This window comes from Cupressus sempervirens, chromosome 8, assembly GCF_028749045.1.
Source record: "Cupressus sempervirens isolate cs-2001-9-10 chromosome 8, ASM2874904v1, whole genome shotgun sequence".
Lineage (NCBI taxonomy): Eukaryota > Viridiplantae > Streptophyta > Pinopsida > Cupressales > Cupressaceae > Cupressus > Cupressus sempervirens.
The window spans coordinates 374240131-374266889 of record NC_143125.1 but is presented as its reverse complement, the minus strand read 5'-3'; the positions used below and the strand labels follow the sequence as shown (position 1 = coordinate 374266889).

The following is a 26759-nucleotide window of genomic DNA, read 5'->3' as shown; positions in this document are numbered from 1 at the left end:
AAGATAAATTGTAATGATCTCTTCATAATAAGAGGAGGCATCCATTCCATAGTGCCTTTCCAATTGGCTGATGATGAATATAAATTGAGTAACATATCATGGATCCAAAAGGGGGGGGCGGGGGGGGCGAGGGGGTTACGAAGGATCTTGTCAACTGTTAGCACAGGTAGACCATGTATCATGTTAACAACAATTGGGAGATACCATCATTGAGGACGAATAATAGATTACTCTTATATATACATATCTCACTCAAAGTGATCAGAGCACAGGGGAGAGGAAAATGGTAATACCATTTTTTTAGAATAGGAAGAGAAGAAAACATTGAAACCAAATTGTAGTCCATCGCATATTTGTCACAGTCCACGTAGTAGGTCACAATTTGTATAGAGAAGATAGCAAATTACAGTGTACATGCATGTGATTGAAAATTACATTAATCTGCAGTAGTCATCAGTAGCACAGGTTGAGGAAGTAAGGAAAGATAACTAAAGAGTAATTAATAAAATCAGAAGCCATACTTATGATCTATTAGCAAGTGAAGTCCAAAATAGACATAGTAATTGAAACTTGGTGACATAACTAATTTAGTCAATTAATTGACAAATTTAGAAGTTAAATATCTTAATTTTCTGATTCATATGGAGTAGGGACATTACAACCTCCATAGTAATCTATCAAATCTGAAATGTTGAATGCTGGAGAAGTATTTGTTGGAAGCATGAATGCTGATGATATTCCTATAGGGGAGTATTGTAGAAACATTATTAGATCATTATCATGATGATATGTTACATTCATGACTGTATTTGTCATTGATGTCAACATATCAGTTTTTTGTGGTATCTGATAGGAGAACAGCAGAAAGATCAAGTTGGCACGGACAGATTGTTGAGTACTTTCATTAGCGAGGTTAAAGGGAGATTATACTGTGTCTAGTATGCGTTGCTAACCTTGGAAGCATAAGATATTAAGTCTTGAAGAAGTTACACAAGTTTTGGTGAAGACTGTTCTGAGATAGAGTTTATAGAGGCATGTTCTCTTAAACTTGTAATATCTCTTAGCAAAGTTATTATTATGAGAAGCCAAAGTTAAAGATGTGAAGAAGACATGTTGGTGATGACGTAGCTAAGCTCGCTTGTCATAATGTTACGTGTATGGAAAATTATTCAAGTTGCAAGGCGAAAGATTAATGTTATTGCTAAGTGTAACGTGTTCCTAATGTGGTCCTATAATAATTAACTAAGAAGGTGTAATAGCCAACTCAGGGAATTGTTTTATGGATTCGATATAAAGGAAGGACATTTTCCTTTATCATATAATTAGTATGTATGAATGAATGCGAATGATTGAAGAGCAGAATGCGAAGATAAGCAAAGCAGAGCAAAAGTGAAGGAAATTTCATTGCTGAGGTTTTATTGTGTGATCCGAAGATGGATACTTGGATCCAAGGTTCGTGACCTGGTCTACAAGGTCTGACAGTGATTGGTCCAGTTGACAAGACAAAGGAAAGAAGTTAAAGTACAATACACACAATTATTCTGCAAGGAATAGTTGAGAGATCAGTTGGACAGTGAGTTTAGTGGTCTTGCCTCAGAAGCTGTTTGGACAGTGGGTCCTTCTGTCTTCTACAACTCCTAACAGGTTTAGAATCTTCTAACAAGGATTCAAAGTCTCCTAACAGGGACTCATATGTACTAAATGTTGTAATAGACTCCTAACAGGGTCCATCCTCTAACAAAGAATATTTATATTAGTACATCATCTTGTGGGCATCATTCCCACCAGGGTTTTCCCTCTGATTAAGGGTTTCCCTAGTTAACATATCTGGTGTAATTCTCTATGTGTATCTTGTTATGGTTACTGTTTACTTTGGTTGAATGGATAAGATTGTTTAAGGTTGATAAATGTTTTAATTATTGGATAACTGATTCAGCCCCCACCCCCATCTCAGTTATCTCGATGGACTACTGTTTCTAACAATATTTAGTTCGACAGACAACTCTACTTTGTAGGTGTTTCTAGAATCACACTTTTTTAGTATCTCGCATGGTCCAAACTTCTTCATTTTCAGTTTATTAGATGTACCTATTGGAAATCTCTCATTTCTCAAATGAACCATGTCTTCATCTCCAATCTAAAATTCCTTATACCTCCTTTTCTAATCTGCCTTAGCCTTGTATTGTGTATGCATCTTGGTAATGTACTTCCTCACCTCCTTATGGATGTTCTTCAATTTTTCTGCAAATCCTCAGCTTTAACACTATTCATCTCTCCTTTATCCAACTTCCTCTGTTTAGAAGCATTTTTGGGACTATTCCCATATACAATTTGAAATGGTGATTTACCCATATTCCCATTGACAGAATTATTATATGCAAATTGTACTTGTGGTAAAATCAAATCCCATCCTTTTGGCTTATCTCCAACTAAGCATCTAAGCGAGTTCCCCAAACTCCGATTCACCATCTTTGTCTATCCTTCAATCTTTGGATGATGTGATGAGCTGAACTTCAAATCCGTCTTCAACTTCTTCCACGATGTGTGCCAGAAATACCTAACAAACTTGGTATCTCGTTTGGAGACTATGCTCTTTGGCAGATCATGTAGTCTCACTACTTCTCTAAAAAACAACTATACCACATGAACAACATCCCTATTCTTCTTGTAGGGAATGCCATCTTTGAAAACCTGTCAACCACTACAACAATAAAATCATGCCCTCGCTGAGTCCCTAGTAAACCAAGAATGAAATCCAAGTTGACGTCCTCCCACAACTTCTTTGGTACACATAACGACTGATACAACCATGTATTTTGCATCACTCCTTTTGTCATTTGGCATACTCTACAACTTTGTACAAATTTGTTGACATCTTGCTGCAGTTATGGCCATTAATAGTTCTCATTTACCAAAACAATGGTTTCTTCTCTACCAAATTATCTAACTAATCCACCACTATGCTTCTCCTTAATGAGATTCTCCCTCATAGAGCTTCTTGGAATGTACAACTGATTTTATTTGAATAGCATACCATCCTAGATTATGAAATTCGATCTATGTAGCTACTTCTTATAGCTCACTTGATCAATCAAGTCCCTCTCTATCTATAACCTAGTGAGTGACAGCGCCTATAGAGAGTAAGGACAATAATCTTGGGTGGGTCGAGCGAACTAAGATACGAGGTCATAGATTGGGTAGATCAGCTTGATTGGGCACGGTTCAATGCTGCCGCTGATCATGAAATGCCAAGTTGAATAAGTAATCTTATGTAAGATCTTGGACCAATATATTCATATTAGGGAGGGAGAACGTTAGTCAAGGCAAAACATAGTCTAGTGTCTTGTTTGGAGTAGTTAGATCATTATCATGATGATATGTTACATTCATGACTGTGTTTGTCATTGATGTCAACATAGCAGTTTTCTGTGGTATTTGACAGGAGAACAATGGAAAGATCAAGTTGGTATTGATAGGTCGTTGAGTACTTTTATTAGCGAGGTTAAAAGGAGACTATACTATGTATCTAGTATATGTAGTTAACCTCGGAAGCATAAGATATTAAGTCTTGAAGAAGTTATGCAAGTTTTGGTGATGATTGTTCTGAGATAGAGTTTACAGAGGCATGTTCTAGTAAACTTGTAATATCTCTTAGCAAAGTTATTATTTTGAGAAGCCAAAGTTAAAGATGTGAAGAAGACATGTTGGTGATGACATAGCTAAGCTCGCTTGTCGTAATGTTACGTGTACAAAAAGTTATTCAAGTTGCAAGGTAGAAGATTAATGTTGTCGCTAAGTGTAACGTGTTGTTAATGTGGTCTTATAATAATTAATTGAGAAGGTGTAACAACCAACTTAGGGAATTGTTTTATGGATTCGGTATAAAGGAAGGACATTTTCCTTTATCATGTAAGTGGTATGTACGAATGCATGTGAATGATTGAAGAGTGGAATGTGAAGATAAGCAGAGCAGAGCGGAAGTGAAGAAAACTTCATTGCTGAGGTTTTATTGTGTGATCCGAAGTTGGATACTTGGATCCAAGGTTCGTGACCTGGTCTACAAGGTTTGATAGTGATTGGTCCGATTGACAGGATAGAGGAAAGAAGTTAAGGTACAGTACACACAATTATTCTGCAAGGAATAGTAGAGAGATCAGATGGACAGTGAGTTCAGTGGTCTTGCCCCAAAGCTATTTGGACGATGGGTCCTTCTGTCTTCTACAACTCCTAACAGGGTTGGAATCTTCTAAAAAGGATTCAAAGTCTCCTAACAAAGACTCATATGTACTAAATGTTGTAATAGACTCCTAACAGGGTCGATCCTCTAACAAGGAATATTTATATTAGTACATCATCTTGTGAGCATCATTCCCACCGGGGTTTTCCCTCTAATCAAGGGTTTTCCTAGTTAACATATCTGGTGTAATTGTCTATGTGCATCTTGTTATGGCTACTATTTACTTTGGTTGAATGAATAAGATTGTTTAAGGTTGATAAATGTTTTAATTATTGGATAGCTGATTAAAACTCCCCACTCCCCTCTTAGTTATCTTGGTGGACTATTGTTTCTAAGAATATTTAGTTCGACAGACAACTCTACTTCATAGGCATTTCTAGAATCACGCTTTTTCAGTATCTTGCACGGTCCAAACTTCTTCATTTTCAGTTTATTATATGTACCTATTGGAAATCTCTCCTTTCTCAAATGAACCATGTCTTCATCTCCAATCTAAAATTCCTTATACCTCCTTTTCTCATCTTCCTTAGCCTTGTATTGTGTATGCATCTTGGTAATGTACTTCCTCACCTCCTTATGGATGTTCTTCAAATGTTCTGTAAATCCTCAACTTCAATACTACTCATCTCTCCTTTATCCAACTTCCTCTGTTTTGAAGCATTTTTGGGACTATTCCCATATACAACTTGAATGGTGATTTACCTGTACTCCCATTGATGGAATTATTATATGCAAATTATGCTTGTGGTAAAATCAAATCCCATCCTTTTGGCTTATCTCCAACTAAGCATCTAAGCAAGTTCCCCAAACTTCGATTCACCACCTTTGTCTATCCATCAATCTCTAGATGATGTGATGAGTTGAACTTCAAATCCGTCTTTAACTTCTTCCACAATGTGCGCCAGAAATACCTAACAAACTTGGTATCTCGATTGGAGACTGTGCTTTTTGGCAGATCATGTAGTCTCACTACTTCTCTAAAAAACAACTCTGCCACATGAACAATATCCCTATTCTTCTTGCAGGGAATGCCATCTTTGAAAACCTGTCAACCACTACAACAATAAAGTCATGCCTTCACTAAGTCCCAAGTAAACCAAGAACAAAATCCAAGTTGACATCCTCCCACAACTTCTTTGGTACACATAACGACTGATCAACCATGCATTTTGCATCACTCCTTTTGCCATATGGCATACTCCGCAACTCTGTACAAACTTGTTGACATCTTGCTGCAATTGTGGCCAGTAATAGTTCTCATTAACCAAAACAATGGTTTTTTCTCTACCAAATTGTCTAGCTAATCCACCACTATGCTTCTCCTTAATTAGATTCTCCCTCATATAGCTTCTTGGAATGCACAACTGACTTTATTTGAATAGCATACCATCCTAGATTATGAAATCCAACCACTTTGTTCTGTCAAGTGTAAACAGGTGATATACAAGGTTTCCAAGCTTCACCAAAATCATCATCCTCTAGATACAAACCTATGAATTCCTTGAACCCAACCACCTCAATCTGCTTTTTTGTCAGCAAAAGATTTGTCTTGCTAAGACTATCTACAACCTTGATAGACTTCTCACTCTTGTGTTTCAAAACAAATGTGTAATTCTGCAACAACTCAACCCATTTCAAATGCCTCTGGTTCAACTTTCCTTGACTATTCAAATATTGCAAAGCTTGATGCTAAGTATATAAAACAAACTCTTTTAGAAGAAGATAGTGTCTCCACTTGTTCAATGCTTGAACTATGGCATAAAATTCCTTTAGTAGCACTCCTTGGAGTAGGTCATTCAAGCATATAGCCTTCACTTTCTCGGGGTCCAGTGTTAGACCTTTTGCTGAAACTATGAATCCCAGATATACTAACTCTTTATTCACAAAACTACATTGTTTTAAATTAAACAACTTTTCTTCACTCAACTTCTCAAACACCCTATAAATGTGCACCATATACTCCTTTAATGTCTTACTTGTTGAGAAATTTAGCCTCATAGTAAATTGAAGCAAATTCTATACGTATATAATATATGTTGATGAAAATCTAAATATGAAAGTCTGATTTAATATGTACACACACACACACACATACATATAAACACACACACACACACACACTCTCTCTCTCTCTCTCTCTCTCTCTCTCTCTCTCACTCACTCACTCACATATAATATATCATTATCATCAACTTATACATTTTAGATATATATTATACATTATTCGTAATATGTATCAGTTGTTCCTCAAAGACAGTGGCGATCAAGTATTGGCCATCGGTTATAATGCATTGAAACTCAACAAACTGAAAATCAGAGGGAGAACATATCAAAAGAGAATGAACTATTATCAGACACTGAAGATAGGGACATCTCTAATATCAAGAAAAGGCCATTATGGGCAAGGAAAATGATTGAAGAAAATAATGTTGAACCAGATGAAATCTCTAGAGAGGGTAAGAAAACGATAACTAAATCATGCTACACTGCACTATAAACTGAGCTTACAAAATCTAAACCATCAACTGTTGCACAAGCCTTATCATGTCAACCATGGAAAGATGCTATGGTCAGAGAATATCAATCTATATTACAAAATGATGTTTGGGATATCATACCTAGGCCAAAAGACAAGTCAGTTGTTTCATCAAAGTGGTTATACAAAATAAGTATGCTTTAGATGGTAGTGTTGAAAAACATAAAGCAAGATTTGTTGCTCGAGGTTTCTCTCAAAAGGCAGGTATTGATTATGAGGAAACATTTGCTCCAATTGCTCGATATACTTCAGCAAGGACAATTATTGCAATTACATCATCCAAAGGATGGAAGATACATCAAATGATGTGAATACCGTATTTCTAAATGGTGTCATTGATGAAGAAGTATATATCGAACAACTTGAAGGTTTTACTATAAAAGACAAGAACCTATATGTATGTAAACTAAAGAAAGCTCTTTATGGCCGTAAACAAGCACCAGACGTTTGGTATGAAAGGAAGATAGCTCTCTCTCCAAACTAGGATACTCCAAAAACGAAGTTGTTCCTAACATATATTTCAAAATATCTAATGGTGACATGCTAATTCTTGTTCTTTATGTTGATGACTTGTAAATTACAGGTGAACATCAAATAATTGAAAGATGCAAGCAAGATCTTGTGGCTAAATTTGTAATGAAGGATCTAGGCCTACTACACTATTTTATGGGTCTAGAAGTATGTCAAAAGAGAGATCATATTTTTCTAAATCAAGGGAAGTACACCCATGACATCTTAACTAGATTTGGTATGATGGACTACAAGCCCGTAGCGACTCCTATGGAAACAAATCTACACAAGTTAAAAGTAGAAGTGAATTCAGAATCTATTGATCCAACTCTCTACAGATAGATCATTGGATCACTTATGTATTTAGTAAATACTAGGCCTGTTACTGCTATGCCACCAATGTTTTAAGCCATTTCATGTGTGAACTTAAGAAGATTCATTTGATGACTGCTAAACGTATCTTGAGATATCTACGAGGAATTATCGGTCTTGGTTTGAAGTACAAAAATGTTGAGATTAAACTTGAAGGATATATTGATTCTGATTGGGCTGGTTGTTCCATAAACTGCAAGAGTACTACAAGGTGTTGTTTTAGTCTTAGCAATGATATCTTGGTTCAATAGAAAACAACCAACAATTGCCTTGAGTTCCACCAAAGCTAAATATATGACAACCTCCATGGGAGCTCGTGAAGCAATATGGTTGAGAAAACTATTATTTGGACTTTTTTGAAAGAAACTAAGTTCCACTATGATTCATTGTGACAATCAAAGCTGCATCAAACTTTCTGTTAATCCTGTCATTCAATCGATCAAAGTATATTGAGACTTCATATCATTACATAAGAGACATGGTTGATAGAAATGTTATCAAACTGATTTATATCAGTATTGATGAGAAAAACGCTGACATCTTCACCAAGCCTCTTGCAAAGTTGAAAATAGAGTACTTCAAAGGTAAACTTGGCATGAAAAGTTTGTAAATACATTTCTAATTTAAAATTTCATAAATAAATTGAAAATTGAATTTGTGCATGTGTTATGAAAGGTGACGATCTTTCATGTGTTTGAGGTTTATGATGACATTCTCCACACTTGGATGTCACCTTCAGTTCACATCTGTGCACCATCATTGATCGGGTGACTCGTTCTACTATTGTAGTGGGTCTTGAGGATCATGGTCTTTTTCGACTTACTGATTCTGGTGATTCTCGGGACTTAGCTATGGCTGCTCGGTGTTCTTCTATTAGCACACATTGGCATCAGCGATATGGGCACTTAAATGTGCATTATCTCTCTCAGCTTGCTCGGGATGAGCTTGTCCTTGCATTGCCAGAGATTCAGACTCAACACCTTGGAGTTTGTGATGCATGCCAAGCAGGGAAGCAACATCGTACACCTTTCACAAGTGGCAATTCATGGCGAGCTTCTCAGGTACTCCATCTTGTTCATGTCGATATCTATGGCCCTATGGCCACTCCTATTCTTGGGTCTAGGTATTTTTTGTTGTTTGTTGATGATTTTAGTAGAAAAATGTGGGTGTATTTCCTTAAAAAAAATCAGATGCATTTCTTGTATTTCTTTAAAACAGAAATTAGAGGATTTTTCTTGCTTCTTGAAAACTCATGGCATCAAACATTAGTTAACCACACCCCACAAACCATAGCAGAATAGTGTAGTTGAATGTCTGAACAAAACAATCACTGAGATGGCTCAATTGATGCTCGAACACAGACATGTTCCAAAAAAATTCTGGGCAGAAGCAATCAACACTGTAGTTTATCTTTTGAATCGGTCACCCAGAGTGGCGGTCAAAGGTAAAACTCCAAAAGAGGCCTAGTCAGGTTGCAAGCCTAGAATCAGTCAATTGAAGGTTTTTTGCTCCCTTGCTTTTGTTTGGATCCTTGATGTGTCACGCACCAAGTTGGATGCCAAGAGTCAGAAACTCATGCTTGTTGGATATAGTAGGTTCACAAAACCTACCAGTTGATCGACACTGAGACATCTCATCTCCTTTACAGTTGTGATGTAGTCTTTGATGAGCATCAAGGACCATTCATGTCCATTTCTCCTATTTTTGATCCATCAGACAAGCCTATGAAGGCTAATGATTTGGGAGTTCGGCTTCCATTAGGTCCACTTGATGGGAGGGCTCCAGTAGCTCCTACAGCTCCAGTTATACCAAATCCCTCTACAGACACCTCCAGCTTCTCCTGCAGTATCACCTCGATTTGTAGATGCTTCAACTAAGTTTGATCCAGATTCTTCTGATGAGGAACTTAATCACCAAGCATCTCCTGATACAAATGTTGTCCGTTCTCTCTGGCCAAAGTGGTGGGCTAAGGCACTTGTTGATCTTCGTGATGATGAGCTCATTAATGGGAGAACCGCTCAAAAAAAAGAGCAAACCTATAGAGTTTTTTAACTTTTCTCTCATGACCAACATTCATAGTGTGTTTGAACCTCAAAAAGTTTCTGAGACTAAAGGAATTCCAAAGTGGGAACAGGCCATAACATTTGAACACCAGAGCCTGTTGAAGAATAACACCTAGGTCTTTTCTGATCTTCCACTAGGGAAGAAACCCATTGGCTGCAAATGGGTTTACAAAATCAAATACAAATTGAGTGGTACTTTGGATAAGTACAAAGCTCATTTAGTTGTGAAGGGCTTTTCTCACCATCAGGGCATTGATTATGAGGAAACCTTTACTCCTACTGCAAAAATGAGCACCATCAAATTAGTCTTAGCCATGGCAGCACAATTTGGGTAGAAGGTTCATCAGATGGACATCAAAAGTGATTTTCTAAATGGTGATCTCCATGAAGAGGTCTACATGATGTAGCCTCCTGGTTTCAAGGTTGCTAGTAAAGATCATCAGGTTCTCTGAATTGTAAAAATCTCTTTATGGCTCGAAGCAGGCCCCTCAAGCATGGTACATAAAAATTGATAAGTACATCAATGATAAAGGCTTCAATAAGAGTTCATCAAACTCAAATTTGTAGATCAAGACTACTGACAATGACAACATCCTTCTAATATTTATATGGATGATTTGATTATCACTGGCAATTCTGTATCTTTAATTCAAGGAATCAAACAGAATTTATACCAATCTTTTGATATGACTGACCTTGGGCTCATGCATTATTGCATAGTTGTTGAGGTTTGGCAATAGTCTTTTGGTACATTCATCTCTCAGTCCAAATATGCCAGGGCTCTGTTCGACAAATTTTGTATACAGAATTGCAAGCCTGCATCTACACCCATGGAGAACGGTCTCAAGTTATCAGTCAAGTCTGATTCTCCTCCCTTTGATGATACTACATACAAGCAACTAGAAGGCAACCTCATCTACCTCTTTGCTACTAGGCCTAACATCAGCTTCGTAGTCAGCTACATATCACACTTTATGACAGCTCCTAAGGCTGATGATTGAATGGCAGCAAAGTGTGTGCTTCGTTATGTGAAGGGCTTTTCAAAGTATAGACTTCTTTACTCTTGAAGTTCTAGTACTAGACTCAGTGGGTTCACATATTCAGATTGGGAGGGCTTTGTTGATGATAAAAAGTCAACTTCTAGATATATGTTTAGTTTGGGATCCGTCATATGGACCAGTAAGAAGCAACAAGCAGTTTCTCTCTCCTCTATAGAGGTCAACTACAAAGAGACTATAAAGGCAAGATGTGAAGCTTTTTGGCTTCATCGAATGCTTAGGGATATGCAAATGTCACCAACAGGAGCAACTACTCTGTTTGTTGATAATGAAGGTATTATCAAGTTAGCATGAAATCCAATCTTTCATGAGTGAACCAAGCATGTAGATGTTCACTGTCACTACATACAACAGCTAGTTGAAGACAGGACAATAGATTTGTAGTATGTTGCTACCATAGATCAGACTGCAGACATTCTTTCCAAGCCTCTCGGTCCTGATAAGTTTGTCAAATTCAAAGGACAACTTGGTGTTGTAGATAGATTAACCATTAAGGAAGGGTATTATAATAATAGATAATCATCTATTATTAGGTAATGGTAATCTATTGTAAATATTAGAATATTTCTAATATTTAGTTAGCTGTAGTCATTTGTTAGCTTTTTAAGCTTTCTTTTAGGTAGAACAGAATGTTTCTGTTATTTAGGATCATTTCCTAAGGAAACATTGTTTTATTCTTTTTGTATATATAGACCTCTCCATCTCTGTTAATAACAAGCAAGTATTTCACAAATTAGTTTGTAATATCGATTAGTTATTACTAGCAAAAATATTTCTTGTTCCATTTCCACTTTCTAGTATTATATTTTCTTAATCTTTTTGACTGTGTACGGTTGGTCATACTTTAGTGTTGATTGTAATTCTTATTGTATTCCTTTTATTCCTAATTTTAATCTTTGATTTGTGCAATCTAATTTTCTGATTCCTTTCCTACCATAAATGTGTCAAATGTTCTCTTGTTTGGGTTTGATTGTCACAAGGAATCAATGATCCACTTGGAACTACGCTGATGCCTCTGCAGACTGTGAATAGTCTTTTCTGGCAAAGTATGCTGATTGGAAGTATACAATGCTGATTGGGATTATCCATCTCTCCACCGTGGCTCTCTTGTTTACTGATGACTAGGATGGTATCATTATGAGTCACCGTGCTGAATATGTCTTTGCTGATTGTCTTGTTAATTCCTGTCTTAGACTCAGTAAATACTCATTTAAAGTATCCTCATGAGAAAAATCTACCGTACTAATATTATCATGTTTGATAATGTCATGTCCCCTATTTTCCTTCAATAGAATTAAATAATAAATGTTAACAAGATAATAATAAAAATGAATAAATAAATTATATCAAAATACTTATTAATTATATTATCAATATAATTATAATAGAAGAATATTATAGAATATAGTATAATGCAATAAAGATATAAGATATTAAATGATATTATTATAGGGAAAATGAAGTAATTGTAGAATGAAGATAAAAATAAAGAATATAATGTTTTAATATTATTACTAAATAACAATATAACTATAGGGAGAGGAGTGTTGTCTATAATCGTTAAGAAGAAAATAAATATAATGCAAATAAATCAGACAAGTAGTAGGGTCCTCTGCAAGTTTAATAGACACATCACCCTAAATTAATTCTACGGGTCATGCTTTTCCAAGGAGGATCAACCATATATATAAACCACAGGCACTTGATTAGAAGAGGAATACATGGAAGAAAGGAAGCAAAAAATCAGAGAAGGATATAAAAGGATATAAGCAGAAACGATCACATTTGAAGTTGACAGTACCAATATCACTGAAGGATAATAAGATCAGTGAATATAACGAAACGAAGGCATTGAAGACATGATTCTGGCAGAGACAATTGTACGTTAACCCCATCAACTACAATAGTCATGAACAAAAACTAAGACAGAAAAAACAAAATATTGTTCAGAGGCATCAATAGGTGGTCATACGCAGACCGGTATAATAGTCAGGTATTCCACTGGAACAGTTGGCAGATTGCTAGTGACGTGAACACAAACAGACAGGGATCGAACTCACATAAAATGGTAATGCACATATTTATTCTACTAAGCCTCCAGCTGCTAACTACGAGTTATATCAAAGGACATGGATAATGTTAAGGTACAATCAATGCAAACTTAGAACGTTGAGGTAAGCACCAATACGAGGTGGGCAGTGACGGAAGTAATAACATTCAGGTCTGATCGAACACCATGGATAGAAGGAAGAAAATACCAAAGGAGCACACTGGCATCTATTTCAATACTCATACTCACTAAAGATCGGGTGATCGAGATCACCATTAACATGATCATAGGAGTTGGTCTCTCATTCCCCAAATGGGTGTAGAGTTCAGCATGAAGGGAACAGGGCATAGTCTTGTAGACAACAGGAAAGATTGGAGCCAACATCAGGAGAAATAGAGAGCCACACGTGGAAGAATATCCACTACAGCAATAGCAAAACTCAAAGCCATTCATTGCAGGAAGTCTTGTACTCAGAGGAAGAGACAGTAGACACATATGGTTCATCTGATATTAACCATTGGAAGACTTTATGATATAAGAGCATTCAAACATCAGAAGTTGATTTCAGAGGGTGCAGCCTCTAGCATGATACATAATAAACCAGAAAGAGTAAGATCATTCAGTTCCTAAGGATACCAACTATCAGATTTCTGCCAAGCCTCAAGATATTGTATTTGCTTGATAAGAAACTCATGCTGTGATCAGTACTCATCCAAAACTTGGACAGAACTTCGATCCTTATCATACCAATAATTACTCAACCTCTTATCATAATCAGATGGAAATATCAGCAGATAATTAAGAAGTTAAAACCGAATAACATATATTAAGAATAAAGAAATCATATAACAAATACTAATGGGATTGGTATTGCTTAATATTTAAGACAGAGTAGAAAGAGAAATTGTATATAATCTCCATTGCACAATGCAATTGTAAAGACTAGATAGCTACTCATATAAGGAAATAAAGTATTGGTCCCAATATCTCAAGCTTTACCAAGGGGAGACATTACAGTGGTATCAGCGCATGATCTTGTCATCCTATAGGGTGAATCTTAAATAATGATCAACATATAAGAACAAAAGTTTTCATTGAAGACATGAAAGAAGAAGTAAAATAAAGAACATATAACTCATTCATTGATCATCATCTATCACATAGTATTCATCTCAGATCAAACAAGACAATATGCACCTGTTGACATATACGAAAGAAAGAACATCAATAGCAATGGGTAGTCAGGGGAAGGATTAAAGTAAGAGGAATTGATAATTCATCAATGTCCAAATGGCACTCAAAAAGACACAACAGCAATATCAATAAAAAATATATCACTGATTTAGTGATTTTTACAGTTAATGATAAATTCTTACAAAGCGCAAAATCTATTGAGACCAATGGAAGAAAGAAATAGACTACTCTAAGTAGCCATTCATAAGAGGACAATAATGCATAATAATTCCTAGAGGGAATTAAGGTAGAGAGCTAACCTCTCTGAAGGACTTCGCAAGATATTCTATAATTGAATACTCTTGAGGAAGTGAGGCAGGGAATCAAATATTCTCTGAAGGACAGTACATACTTTAAGGAAAATCATATGCATATGTAAGGATGGATACACCCAGAGTGAGTATTCATAAGGCCTAGGATGAAGAACAACTCCCTCCTAGGAAGGATGAATATGTCAAGATTGATTATCCATAAGGTCTTAAAGAGAAGTATCGTGAGAAGATGGTGCTTAGTGGAGAGTTGTTCTATTAATTAGAGCCCCACGAAGAACTCCCCTAGGAGCTAAGCATCTAATCACAACTTCTCTTTAAGAATGGTTCAAATTGGGAATTAGGATCTTATATTTTAGTGTCTTGCAAGATTGAATAATATTCTTATCATGATTGGAGTACTAACATATGATACAAGTCTATTTGTCGAGGAGCTAGTCACCACCAACTCCGACAATACGAAAATTGTAATCAGAGAAAGGAATCTACCAGAGCTTTTAACATGTGTATGCTTTGTGTTTGCATTGTGTCTTCATGCATTAATGTGTATACTTTGTGTCTGCATCACATCTTCATACATTAATGTATATATATTTTGAGCATGTTTTGTGTTTTCATATATCCTAATATATGTTTTCAGTGAGTGCCAAGAATTAGGGGCATTCTCAATAAATATCAAAAGTAAGAACATTCTTAAGGAGTATTGAACATCATGGACATTATTAGCGAGTGTTGAGATTGAGAACATTCTGTCAAGTTGGGATCAAGAGGATCTTTAATGAATGTTGAACATTGAAACTAAGAGGACATATTAAATAAATGTCCTAATTCCTAGAAAGAAAAATTGATGAAGATTTTATATCTTTGAAGACTTACTCATCCAAGAACAAAGCTACACTTAAAGGAGGAAATCACCAATGTTGCATTAGAATCCAGATCATTGGATTCATAGTAATCATTTACATTGAACGATCACATTACTTGAGGACAAGCAATTTGAGGAAGGGTGGACTGTCATGTCCCCTATTTTCCTTCAATAGAATTAAATAATAAATGTTAACAAAATAATAATAATAATGAATAAATAAATTATAATCAAAATACTTATTAATTATATTATCAATATATTGATAATAGAAGAATATTATAGAATATAGTATAATGCAATAAAGATATAAGATAATAAATGATATTATTATATGGCAAATGAAGTAATTGTAGAATGAAGATAAAAATAAAGAATATAATGTTTTAATATTATTACTAAATAATAATATCACTATAGGGAGAGGAGTGTTGTCTATAATCGGGAGAAGAAAATAAATATAATGCAAATAAATCAGACAAGTAGCAGGGTCCTCCGCAAGTTTAATATACACGTCACCCCAAATTAATTGTATGGGTCATGCCTTTCCAAGGAGGATCACCCATATATATAAACCACAGGCACCCGATTAGAAGGGGAATATAGGGAAGAAAGGAAGCAAAAAATCAGAGAAGGATATAAAAGGATATTAGCAGAAACAATCACATTCGAAGGTGACAGTACCAATATCGCTGAAGGCTAATAAAATCAGTGAATATAATGAAACGAAGGCATTGAAGACATGATTCTGGTAGAGACAATTGTACTTGGTGATGTTAACCCCATCAACTACATCAGTCATGAACAGAAACTAAGACAAAGAAAACAAAATATCGTTCAGGAGGCATCAATAGGTGGTCATACGCAGACCGGTATAGTAGTCAGGTATTCCACTGGAATGGTTGGCAGATTGCTAGTGACGTGAACACAAACAGACAGGGATCGAACTCACATATTCATTCTACTAAGCTTCCAGCTGCTGACTACGAGTTATATCAAAGGCCATGGATGATGTTAAAGGTACAATCAATACAAACTTAGAACGTTGAGGTAAGCACCAATACAAGGTGGGCAGTGACGGAAGTAATAACATTCAGGGCTGATCGAACACCATAGATAGAAGGAAGAAAATACCAAAGGAGCACACTGGCATCTATTTCAATAATCATGCTCACTAAAGTTTAGGTGATCAAGATCACCATTAACATGATCATAGGAGTTGGTCTTTCATTCCCCAAATGGGCGTAGAGTTCAGCATGAAGGGAGTGGGGCATAGTCTTGTAGACATGAGGAAAGATTGGAGCCAACATTAGGAGAAATAGAGAGCCACACGCGGAAGAATATCCACTACAGCAATAGCAAAACTGTCAAAGCCATTCATCGCAGGAAATCTCGTACTCAGAGGAAGAGACAGTAGACACATACAGTTCATCTGATATTAACCATTGGAAGACTTTATGCTATAAGAACATTCAAACATCAGAAGTTGATTTCAGTGGTTGTAGCCTCTAGCATGATGCATGATAAACTAGAAAGAGTAAGATCATTCAGTTCCTAAGGATACCAACTATCAGATTTCTGCCAAGCCTCAGGATATTATATTTGCTTGATAAGAAACTCATGCTGTGATCACTACTCATCCAAAACTTGGACAGAAGTTCGATCCTTATCATACCAATAATTATTCAACCTCTTATCATAATCGGATGGAAATATCAGCACATAATTAAGAGTTAAAACCGAATAACATATATTAAGAATAAAGAATTCTTATATAACAAATACTAATGGGATTATTATTGCTTAATATATAAGACAGAGTAGTAAGAGAAATTGTATATAATCTCCACTGCACAGTGCGATTGTAAAGACTAGATAGCTACTCATATAAGGAAATAAAGTATTGGTCCCGATATCTCAAGCTATACCAAGGAGGGACACTACAGATAATATACATTGTTTGCAGCTGATGGTGTAAGTTTGATTCTAATAAGTCCGCCCATTGAATTAAGGGATTTCTCGCTGTATCCTCTGATGTTCCTCCTTGTTCATTTCTTGATATTTCTTTTATATTCTATTTCTTAAGGTTGTTTCTTTTTAGAAGTTTATAGATTATATGAATTATTTATTAATTTATCTTGTGTTAAGAATATATTATTGTCATAGGTTGTTAATTACTATGATATTCATGTTATTGTATATTAATAATATACTTTTATTATTATAAATATTATTATATCTCAAATATATGATATCCAACATGTATTATTTATTACAATATTATTATTTGTATAAGATTTAATATTCATAGCTGTAATTCATTCATTTTTTATTTATTTAGTTATATATTAGATCACATGTACATACATAATTATTCTTATTATTTACTATTGTATTTATAATTACATATATTTTATATAATTGTTTCTATCAATTGAATAGTAAATTATATTATTGTTTATTATTTATTTTCTATTAACTTGTTATTTATTACTAAATTCTTAGGAATTGGACGTTACAGCAATTGAGTAGTAGTAATACCACATGCAATTCTTTTTTGCCTTATCAATCCTAGTTTTCTAAATAAGACCTTCAATGTATTTGTGAGGATCATATACCCTTATTAATTTGCACAACCCTCTCCTTTGAGACCAACAATATATCCCTCAAATTTTGCAATGCTAAGGGCCTACATTCAAATTCATCTACGGTACATGAGCAGTCACACATTTCATTTCTGAGTTGTTTTCAACTCTGAGAACATATCTCCATCACACTTTATTGTCCATCGAGAAGATGTCATGCACTTTTCATGTAGCACCAATAGGACAACATTATGATCATATATGGATTCATCAAACAAGTTTCTTTCTTCACGTATTCAATCAATATGGATCTGCATAACAGCAATAAAGAGTTCTGAATACTTCTCATTTGTGATGACTGAGTTTTCCTCCACATTATCCACCTTAGCTGATTCGAAGTCATTATCCTTTTTACTCTCATCATGCATAATAACTAGTGTATTCAAAGTTGAAGATTTGGTTTGCTTCTCATGAGTCATGGCACTGCTTTTCTTCTACAACATTTTACTCATTAGTATTTCGCTGCAATATATCTTCTTCCTTAAGAATTCCACAAATTTGTTCACCTGTCTAGGCCTCCTTACATGTGAAGTGAAAGTGAAACAAATATGCTCTTTCGTCATTTGGTTCTAACGTTTTTTTGGAAAATCCTACAACCTGTAAGACCATTGAGATTAGTTCATCTTCAATCATTTTCTCCTTGAACCTTTCAATTTTATGCTCAATCAATCTTTTGGAAAACCCACAAGCCATAGGTGATACAGCCTGCTCCTTCCTCCAAATAGCCAATAAGTTTGATTGCAACCACTTGCATATATTATCGGTCTCATCTAAGATTAAGTACATAATGGTTTGTATACAAGCCCTCACATTGTCTGGAATCTGGATGATGCTTCCTGATTTCAGTTAATAAGCAATAAGACATTTGAAGAATCAATTTACCACATTTAAAATCGAACATGATGATAATGATCTGGTTCTTGCCATTATTTCTAATATACAAAAGCAGGGTTTTGATATCATGAAACCCATATACTCTCCACAATCAGTTGTAGGACCGTTTTTAGAATGTCATCATTGTAGGATGCTACAGGAGCTGTTATTCTTATGATTTCACTATGACAAGAAAACTGTAAGTCTCACCTCTTAACAAGGATGTTCTAGTAATCTGTGTTGGACAAATTCAGAAGCCTCTAATCTGACTGGTCCACTTTGGACAAATATATATTTGAATCTTCCAACTCAGAGAGAACACTATCCAAAACAATTATGGACTCTAATTGTATTCCAATTACATAGAGCCAATTCCTTATGTCCTCTTTTGGCAAGTCCCTTAGTTGTTCACCATTAACTGTGCTATAGCATTATTTTGGGAAAAAATCACTTTTCTAGTTTGCCATTGTTTTCATTTTGCTTCTCCAAACTGTATTCCACCAAATCTGATGCACACTTCGACAAGTTGTAAATGCTACTCCCGCTGTGCACTAAAATGGGCTACTTCTTTTGCCACTAAAATTTTTACACTTCATTTACCCACTAAGCTATGTAGGTATTTTTTCAAACAGTTTACTTCTAGAAGTTCTGTCCAGTTGGATTATTTTTTCCAACAAAGCTCAAATGATTGGAATACACCTTTTACTCCACTTCTAGATGACATAATGGGCCTCTTTTTATTTAGCTAGCACAAGGGCTTATCTGTGCTGTGATGTCATATGTGTTATGATGTGACAACATGATGCAACCCTGTTTGAAAAGCAAGGTCCCTGTTCAAGTGTTTCTTCCTCTTTATTTCCAATGTATGATGGTTCCAAGTGTATTAAGGCATGCAGATTGTATTTAAACTTCTGTAACTTTAATGATTCTCTCAAAGCACAATTTATAAATCAAACCCACAGTACTGATGCTTCAGAAATTCAAGGACAGGAATTGGACTGAAAAATTTACAGAAATTATCTTCTTAATACACAGAAGTGTATTGATGAATTCAACAACTGAAAATCCTTGTAATGTCCCTGACCTTGATTGCAGGTTTCAACTTGAATCACTAATCCCTTGATGAATTCAGTCAGAGTGACTGGCATAAAGCTTGCTATGCACCAAAGACTGATTCTGATACCGAAGATTAAACTTCACTAACAGGCTACAATACTGACAACATCACCATCATCTACTCTCACCACTCCTCAGCATTGAACAGAGATATCCAGCAAGTAGGAAGGAAGCAGAAACCGGACAGTTCCACTCAAAGTACAACTCAGAATCTTGCAGTCTTGAAAATGTGCCTTGACCACAGTCGGATTGATTCCCATAACACAGAAATCTTCAGAGCAGCTAAAGGAAAACCACAACTTTGAATCCTGTCAGTAAAACTAACGGACAAAATGACACTCAATAGGATCCTTCTCTTGCCATGCATTAGGTTTTCTTCAAACGAGTGTTGACAAGATGAGTAACAATAGTTCAGAAACTGCCTTCATGCTCAGTTTGGGAGCCACATTTACAGTGAGAGTATAGCCAAGCTACTCTTCAATTTCTCATTTGGCTTGGTCCGGTGTGCAGAACAGAACCAACATGATTTTACATAATCCCACAAAACTGCCTTATTTCATCCGGCTGAGGAAGCAAATGTCTGTAATGAAGAAAAGTGCCCAAACTCATACACAACCAGCAATGTATAACTCAACCTTTAGTTGTTAGAGCCCCAGATTTCAGCTCTGCCAAACACCTCCCCTAATCTTTAACTTACCATATTTATGGGCTTGTATTGGGCTTAGGATTAAAATTTGATGTAAAGAAATGAAAGCGGACTACACTAAGTCAAATGGGATTACAAAAGTAACAAATAAAAAGGCTCACCTTTTGGCATCCTGAACCTCAGGTTATAGTATCCCTACCAATACTTCTTGCAACAACGTTTGGAATCAAGCACTCTCAATCTCTTTCAGAAGATATTTATCAGGACTATGATACTGAATAGCTTCTATAATGAGGGTTCTTCATCTAGTAACTGCAGATCCATCAATATTTTAGTCACATCACATTGCTTGCTGTGTTTTCTAGGTATATTGTGTTCCTAGGCATCTGTAAAATAATATTTGAAGAACATCACATTGTGTTACTATCTTTAAACATCACATTGTTTTTCATAGGCATCTGTAAAATAATATTTGAATTCAATCTAATGATGCTTTCTTCTTCCACATGGTATTATTGAAAATAAATTATTATATTTGAAGCAGTGCAATTATATACCATGTATTTCAATTCATGTAGTTTTAGTAAGAGACCATTATCCACATTTTATATAGTTTTGTTTGTTACATCTGATTTTTCTTCTGGATTAGCTACTATTGTTTAAAAATATTTCAAGGTAACATTATTTGATTTGTGTTTACATTCAAATTTTAGGTTTCAAAGCCATATCATTCATTTTTCAGTGACGAGAACTTAGCTCTCATGAAACCAAGCAGTAAAGATGATCATGCTCAGGAAGTTGAACTGAACAACACTACACAAGTGGAAGAAGCTACTGGAACTGAAGCTATGGAAGTTGATCAAGTAAATGTGGATGATGATGCTCAAGATGCTGCTGATGGAGGTTATGATGAAGATGGTGAAGATTGACAGAGACATCTTTCAAAGCAAACTTGGCTTCTATTTTTTCATTGGCTATGGAAATTGGTTGTCTTCTCTGCCAAAAAAAAATTGTTGTAGAGAATTCCCTGTTGATGATGAGAAGCATTAAAGAGAAATTGTTTTAGCTATCCTTATTTTAACTCCATAGCCATTCTATTTTGAAGGATAATTTCCTTTCATGCTAAAATGTGCATGCCAATTTTGTAGTGTTATAGGAAAGGACATACAAGATCTGCAAGCATATGTTTCCTATGGATATGATCATTTATCTATTTATTAGCTTTTTCCTATCCAAAGAGCCAATTAGAAGAACTGTACATATAAATTTCCAGGGTAAACATTATATACCCCATGTGCCATGTTTTTATTGAAACCCCTCTTTTTGTTGTTTTACAATTACAAGTCTTGAGACTTGTAATTTGTCTTTCATGTCCAATTTATTCCAGCACTGTTCTTGTTTCCTGTACTTCAAATATAAACTGTGGAAGATAGTGTTTATTTGAATATTATGTTTGTAAAGTCCCCTTTTTGGATCTGCAGGGACAATCACTATGTTCTTCGTTTCTTGCTATGTTAACAGGATATGAATTGATGCAGATAATGGAAGTCAATGAAATATTAATGCCATTCGAAAATGTATTTGATGCAAAATGACAATATCTGATATTGAAAAATGAAGTTGATACTAACAAATGTAATGTCTGAAATACAGCTGTGGTACATCCAATGACAACTATGGCTTATAATTGAAGTGATAGAATGATTCTATAGACCTCTTTGTGTACTGAAGGGTTACTTCCCAAGAAATGTCATTTTCTCTTCATTGGAAGTTGTTTCTTATTCACATTCTTTCAGAATTAATACTCTTTACTAACCTGTGTTTGTTTCCTGATTACTCAGTTATCATCTTGCCTCATGATGAATGCTGACCATAATGATTTGTTATTTGTTTTTATAATCATTGATGTGATTCCCTTAGACTATTGAGGTCGCTAAAATCACCATAAATCGAACTGTGCTTCCCATTAATATTGTTTTTTGTACGTTCTTGATGTGGCCGCTGCAAATGTAATAAGCATTAATGAATAATATCGTATCTGCTGACATGTCATATATGTTAAGACAATAGATATAATATTCTTTTATCTTCAGTGTGTAAAATATTACATTTGATAGGTATTACATAATGTTGTGCAGACGTAGAAATCAGTTAAACAATTTAACTGTGCACAAACTACTTTGTATCTATCTAACCTGATCAATGAACTACATTTAATAACAATGTAATACATTATAATAGCAATGAATGCCTTTAGAATATTTGATAATGGTCTATTGGCTATGAAGTGTTGATGGTAATGATTGGTTTCTTATTATTTTCTCCAAACACTAACATTCATCTTCATGATTAAAGATATATATGCTGGTTGAGACTTAAACCTTGGAATTCCCTTGTCCCCTAACTCCTTCATAATTGATAATAAGTCAGTGAGTAATAATTCACATAGTCCTTTGCATGTTGTTTCACTGGTATTGTGATGGTTTATTCTTTTGAGTGGTTATCATATCGCTCTGTTTTCCTTTATTATTATAACGCAATTTATATATTTCCCCATGTTAATGTGCTAATAATCCCTACTTTCTCTTCCATGGGTGTATGGGGTAAGTTTAAAATTATAAATCTTTAATTTAAACTTATTCAATCGTTTAGTCCTGGATCTGTATTAGGGACATTACAGTGTTCAAAGCATATTTTATCAATGTTATGGAGTTTGCATTACTAGTGTTTGCAGAAAACTACAAATACCAGTAAGTGTAAACTTTTGAAAGATGTAATGGCTTTATACTAAAGAGATGACAATAGTAAGATGAGTATGATGAAGTTCAAAGAAATTAATTCCCATGATATTCAACGCACAAGTTTCATTATTTAATTGTACGAGTTCCTAAGTTCTGTCACGAAACAGAGTAATAGGTAGATAACATAGTGACGAGGACGGCACCAAGTACAGTCAAGTCACTTCAATGTCTATACTTTTATTTGAACTCCAACAGTTTCTTAATAGAATTCTTAAACAAATCAAATTAAACAAAGTAATTGATTTTCGCACTTTTCCTTCCAAATGGATGAGATCCAAATAAGAAAACACTCTGAAATTTACAATATCAAAGTCTAACTTAAGGTGATCTGACTAATCAAACTAAGCAATGAAATCCTTTGGTAATCTAGAAAAAATGTAGAAAACATAAATGAAGCACATATAATCTAAACAGAAACAAAGCACAACACAATAACGGAAAATAAAATATCTGCGTACTTCCTCAAGGAGTTGCCTCTTGCTCCCTATTTGCAGGGCTCATGGATCTACTATGTTGCGCTGAAGCTTGCAGCACTAAGAGCAACTTTAATACAGATGAGTAATAGTCTTGCTATATCTCATATCATCAAATGTCAAAGTCTAGTACATATTTATAAGCATTTAGTGACCGAATTTTCAGTCATGGTAGTTACAGTCAAAGTGTTCGGATCAATATCCATCAAAGGCAAACAATGTCAGTTCTATAGATCACAATTTAGACATCAGTTCCATATGCTATCCAACTAGAAAAGCTAGTGAAAATCTTTGGCGACTTATTTGCACGTTCCTCTTAATAGCTAATGACAAGAACCTTGTTCATAAATGCAACTACTTAGATTAAATCCTCACAACAACAAATGTTCTCTTTAAAACATAATAAACATTCCTGATTTTTAAAAGACTAATAATTGACAAATTGGGAATTAAGGATAGCCTTCGAGGAAAAACTAAAGTGTGAAAAGGGTATTTTAGGAAGAATGATGTATGCATGGTTTTAGCTCGTCATCTTTCCTAGACGAGGATTTGCATGGCTACATGCAACGTAGGTGATACAAACTCCTGTTAGCTGATTTCTTGCAATTTTGTTGCCAATCTCTGCATACTTACCATGATCTCTTGTCACAAATTAGCCTTCAGTGCCTCTATGAACTATTGATGCCCCCTCTCAATGACCCTAGGTTCCTTTGTATGGTGCTCTTGTTATTCATTTCCTTTTTGCTTGACTTCAAAACTCTCTTTTAATTGTTCCTACAAAACTTTGACTACATCCTCTAACTATAGGATTTAGTTATTTAGGATTTGTATTTCTTCCTGTTGTTGCTTGATCATCTCCTCAGGCATAGGATATTTGAGGAGCAATAGTCCATAACAAGCTTTTTTCATTATATCTCATAACTATTCTTGATAGGGTTAAATTTTGTGTTCACTTGTAGCTTCAACATGTTATTAGTTGTATATTTCTACTTCCACTTCTTCAAGATTAGAAATTTTAATTGAGTTGTTAACTATGTACTCTTGTAAGTGTTCTTTCTTGGTCTTGGGACTCTCAATAGCACTATGAACTATTTGCATTGGTAAGGGATATCTTCCTCTTCTATAAACAAAAGATACCCAATCAAGGTTTTTACAAAAGTGGAAAGTGTTCACATGTATTCTCACATCTTGTGTTCCTTCTCTTGTTGTTTTGCCCTTGCCATTCCTAACTTACGTGATTTTTAGTTTTATTCAAAGCATGAGCAAGAAGTTCCATATCTTATATTTCATCTTTTATAGTTTGGTTTGTTGCCCCAGTTCCCTTCATCTTACTAGTAACAATAGCCAAATTTTGTACTTTGGATCTAAGTTACCCCTACTCTTTCATTTGGCATCTAGGATTCGAGGGGTTAGAAGTTCTTTAGATTTTCTAATTCTTCTTGAGGGATGTTACTTTACTCAATGTTCGTATCAATTTGATCATTAACTATTTCTTCTCCTATGTTGCTACAGATTTCATTTTCTATAGACATACCTTCATTCTTTTCAATGTTTCCGTCGTCTTGCTTGAGAAAAATTTTGTGCTCAATTTTGAATTCACAAAATTGGACAACCCTACACAATTTTTCATTAAGTTGTAGTCAAATTCTCGAAGTTTGGTGTTCCAAATGATGTAATCAGTTATCCCTTGAATTGTCCTAAGTTTCATGTCCTACAAATGTCATTTTTAAAGGTTTTCGTTGAGTTTTCTTTGGTTTTCTTGCTATGATGAGTTTTTCTTCTATGATTGCAAGTTTTCGAATTTTGGTAACCTTTGAGTCTTTGATTAATTTTTCTTGATTGTATGATTTGTTTTCATTTACTTTTTTTTGTTTTTTTGCTTTTCTGTTGTAGATTTGTTTCTTTTCAATTTTTTCTTATTGTGAGCTATCTTAGGCCTAAATCAAAGCTATATTTAAAGAGGCAATAAGGAATTAGGAAACTTGCAAGTAGATGTCTATAGAAGTAGAAGTAGAAGTAGAAGTAGATGTCTATCATTCTGCCTTCTTCGTGTAACAACCATTTGAATAAATAGTCCACCATAAGGATGCCAAAAATAACTCCAGTATGCACTATAATCAACTCATTGAGCCACCAAATGTTATTTCTATAACTTAGGTCAGCAATAAGAATGATAACAACGTTGCCACTGTGGCCATGTACTAGAAAGATAATTATCTCATGTAGGATATTTCTTGAGTAACGATGTCTTCAAAAATTTGCATACAACTCAATACCTATAGCAAACCATGCCAAAGAATGCAATATAACACCAAGTGTGACAGCCATAATAATTGAATTATGGAAGAAGATAAAATCACCAACAAATAGGTAAACAACTACCATAGTATAAGTATTCAGTAATATATTTAAAGGTGTGTTGTAGTTGTCTTCATTATTCATCGAAGACCCAAAATCTCTAATTTGCTACAAGTTTGATGTAGGAGCATTGAACATGGGTTTGAGTGGACCCTATTTTCACGATCTTAGGGTTATGTTTGGGGCAGCCTTGTGGACCATTCCCTATGTTCGCATAACTATTGGTTTCTTTGTGTCAGAGTTAGAGATCTTTTCGTAGTTGTTGGTAGCATGTTCTTCCTTGTTGGACAGACTTTGGAGATCGTTTATATGATCTTCGATCTTTGGGAGTTAGCTTATACAAAATTGGATCTAAATCGTTGGATGGCATGTGGACCTATATCTAAGGTCACTTAGTCTTATTCTATCAGATGAGTTAGTTATGATTGTAAATTTGGGGCCTGTCCTAAGTGTTTATTTAATGTAATTTGTCAAGTTGACTTGTGGCTTGCTAGGTATAAGTATAGAGTCTTGTGATGTCTAGAGCCATCGGTTAGTAAGCATGGATTAGCTAGGAGCATCTTGAGGGATGATAGTTAGGTGGTGGATCTTTGCATATGAAATTTGAGTCGTTTATTTGTTTGTAATGGTTGTAATCAGGAAGGCCTAACAACC

At 35.0% G+C, this 26759-nt stretch overlaps 1 protein-coding gene across 3 annotated transcripts in view; it reads left to right on the top strand.

Annotated features, from left to right (window-relative positions):
* The window catches only part of MAA3 (P-loop containing nucleoside triphosphate hydrolases superfamily protein), a 294471-nt gene extending 272684 nt beyond the window's left edge, over positions 1-21787 (top strand). For all 3 annotated transcript variants that reach the window (XM_089797784.1, XM_089797785.1, XM_089797783.1), the window contains one exon: positions 21187-21787. In XM_089797784.1, coding sequence (XP_089653910.1) covers positions 21187-21402 — 216 coding nt within the window. In that variant the 3' untranslated portion in view covers positions 21403-21787. The remainder of the gene's footprint in view (positions 1-21186) is intronic.
* Positions 21788-26759: the final 4972 nt, after the last annotated feature.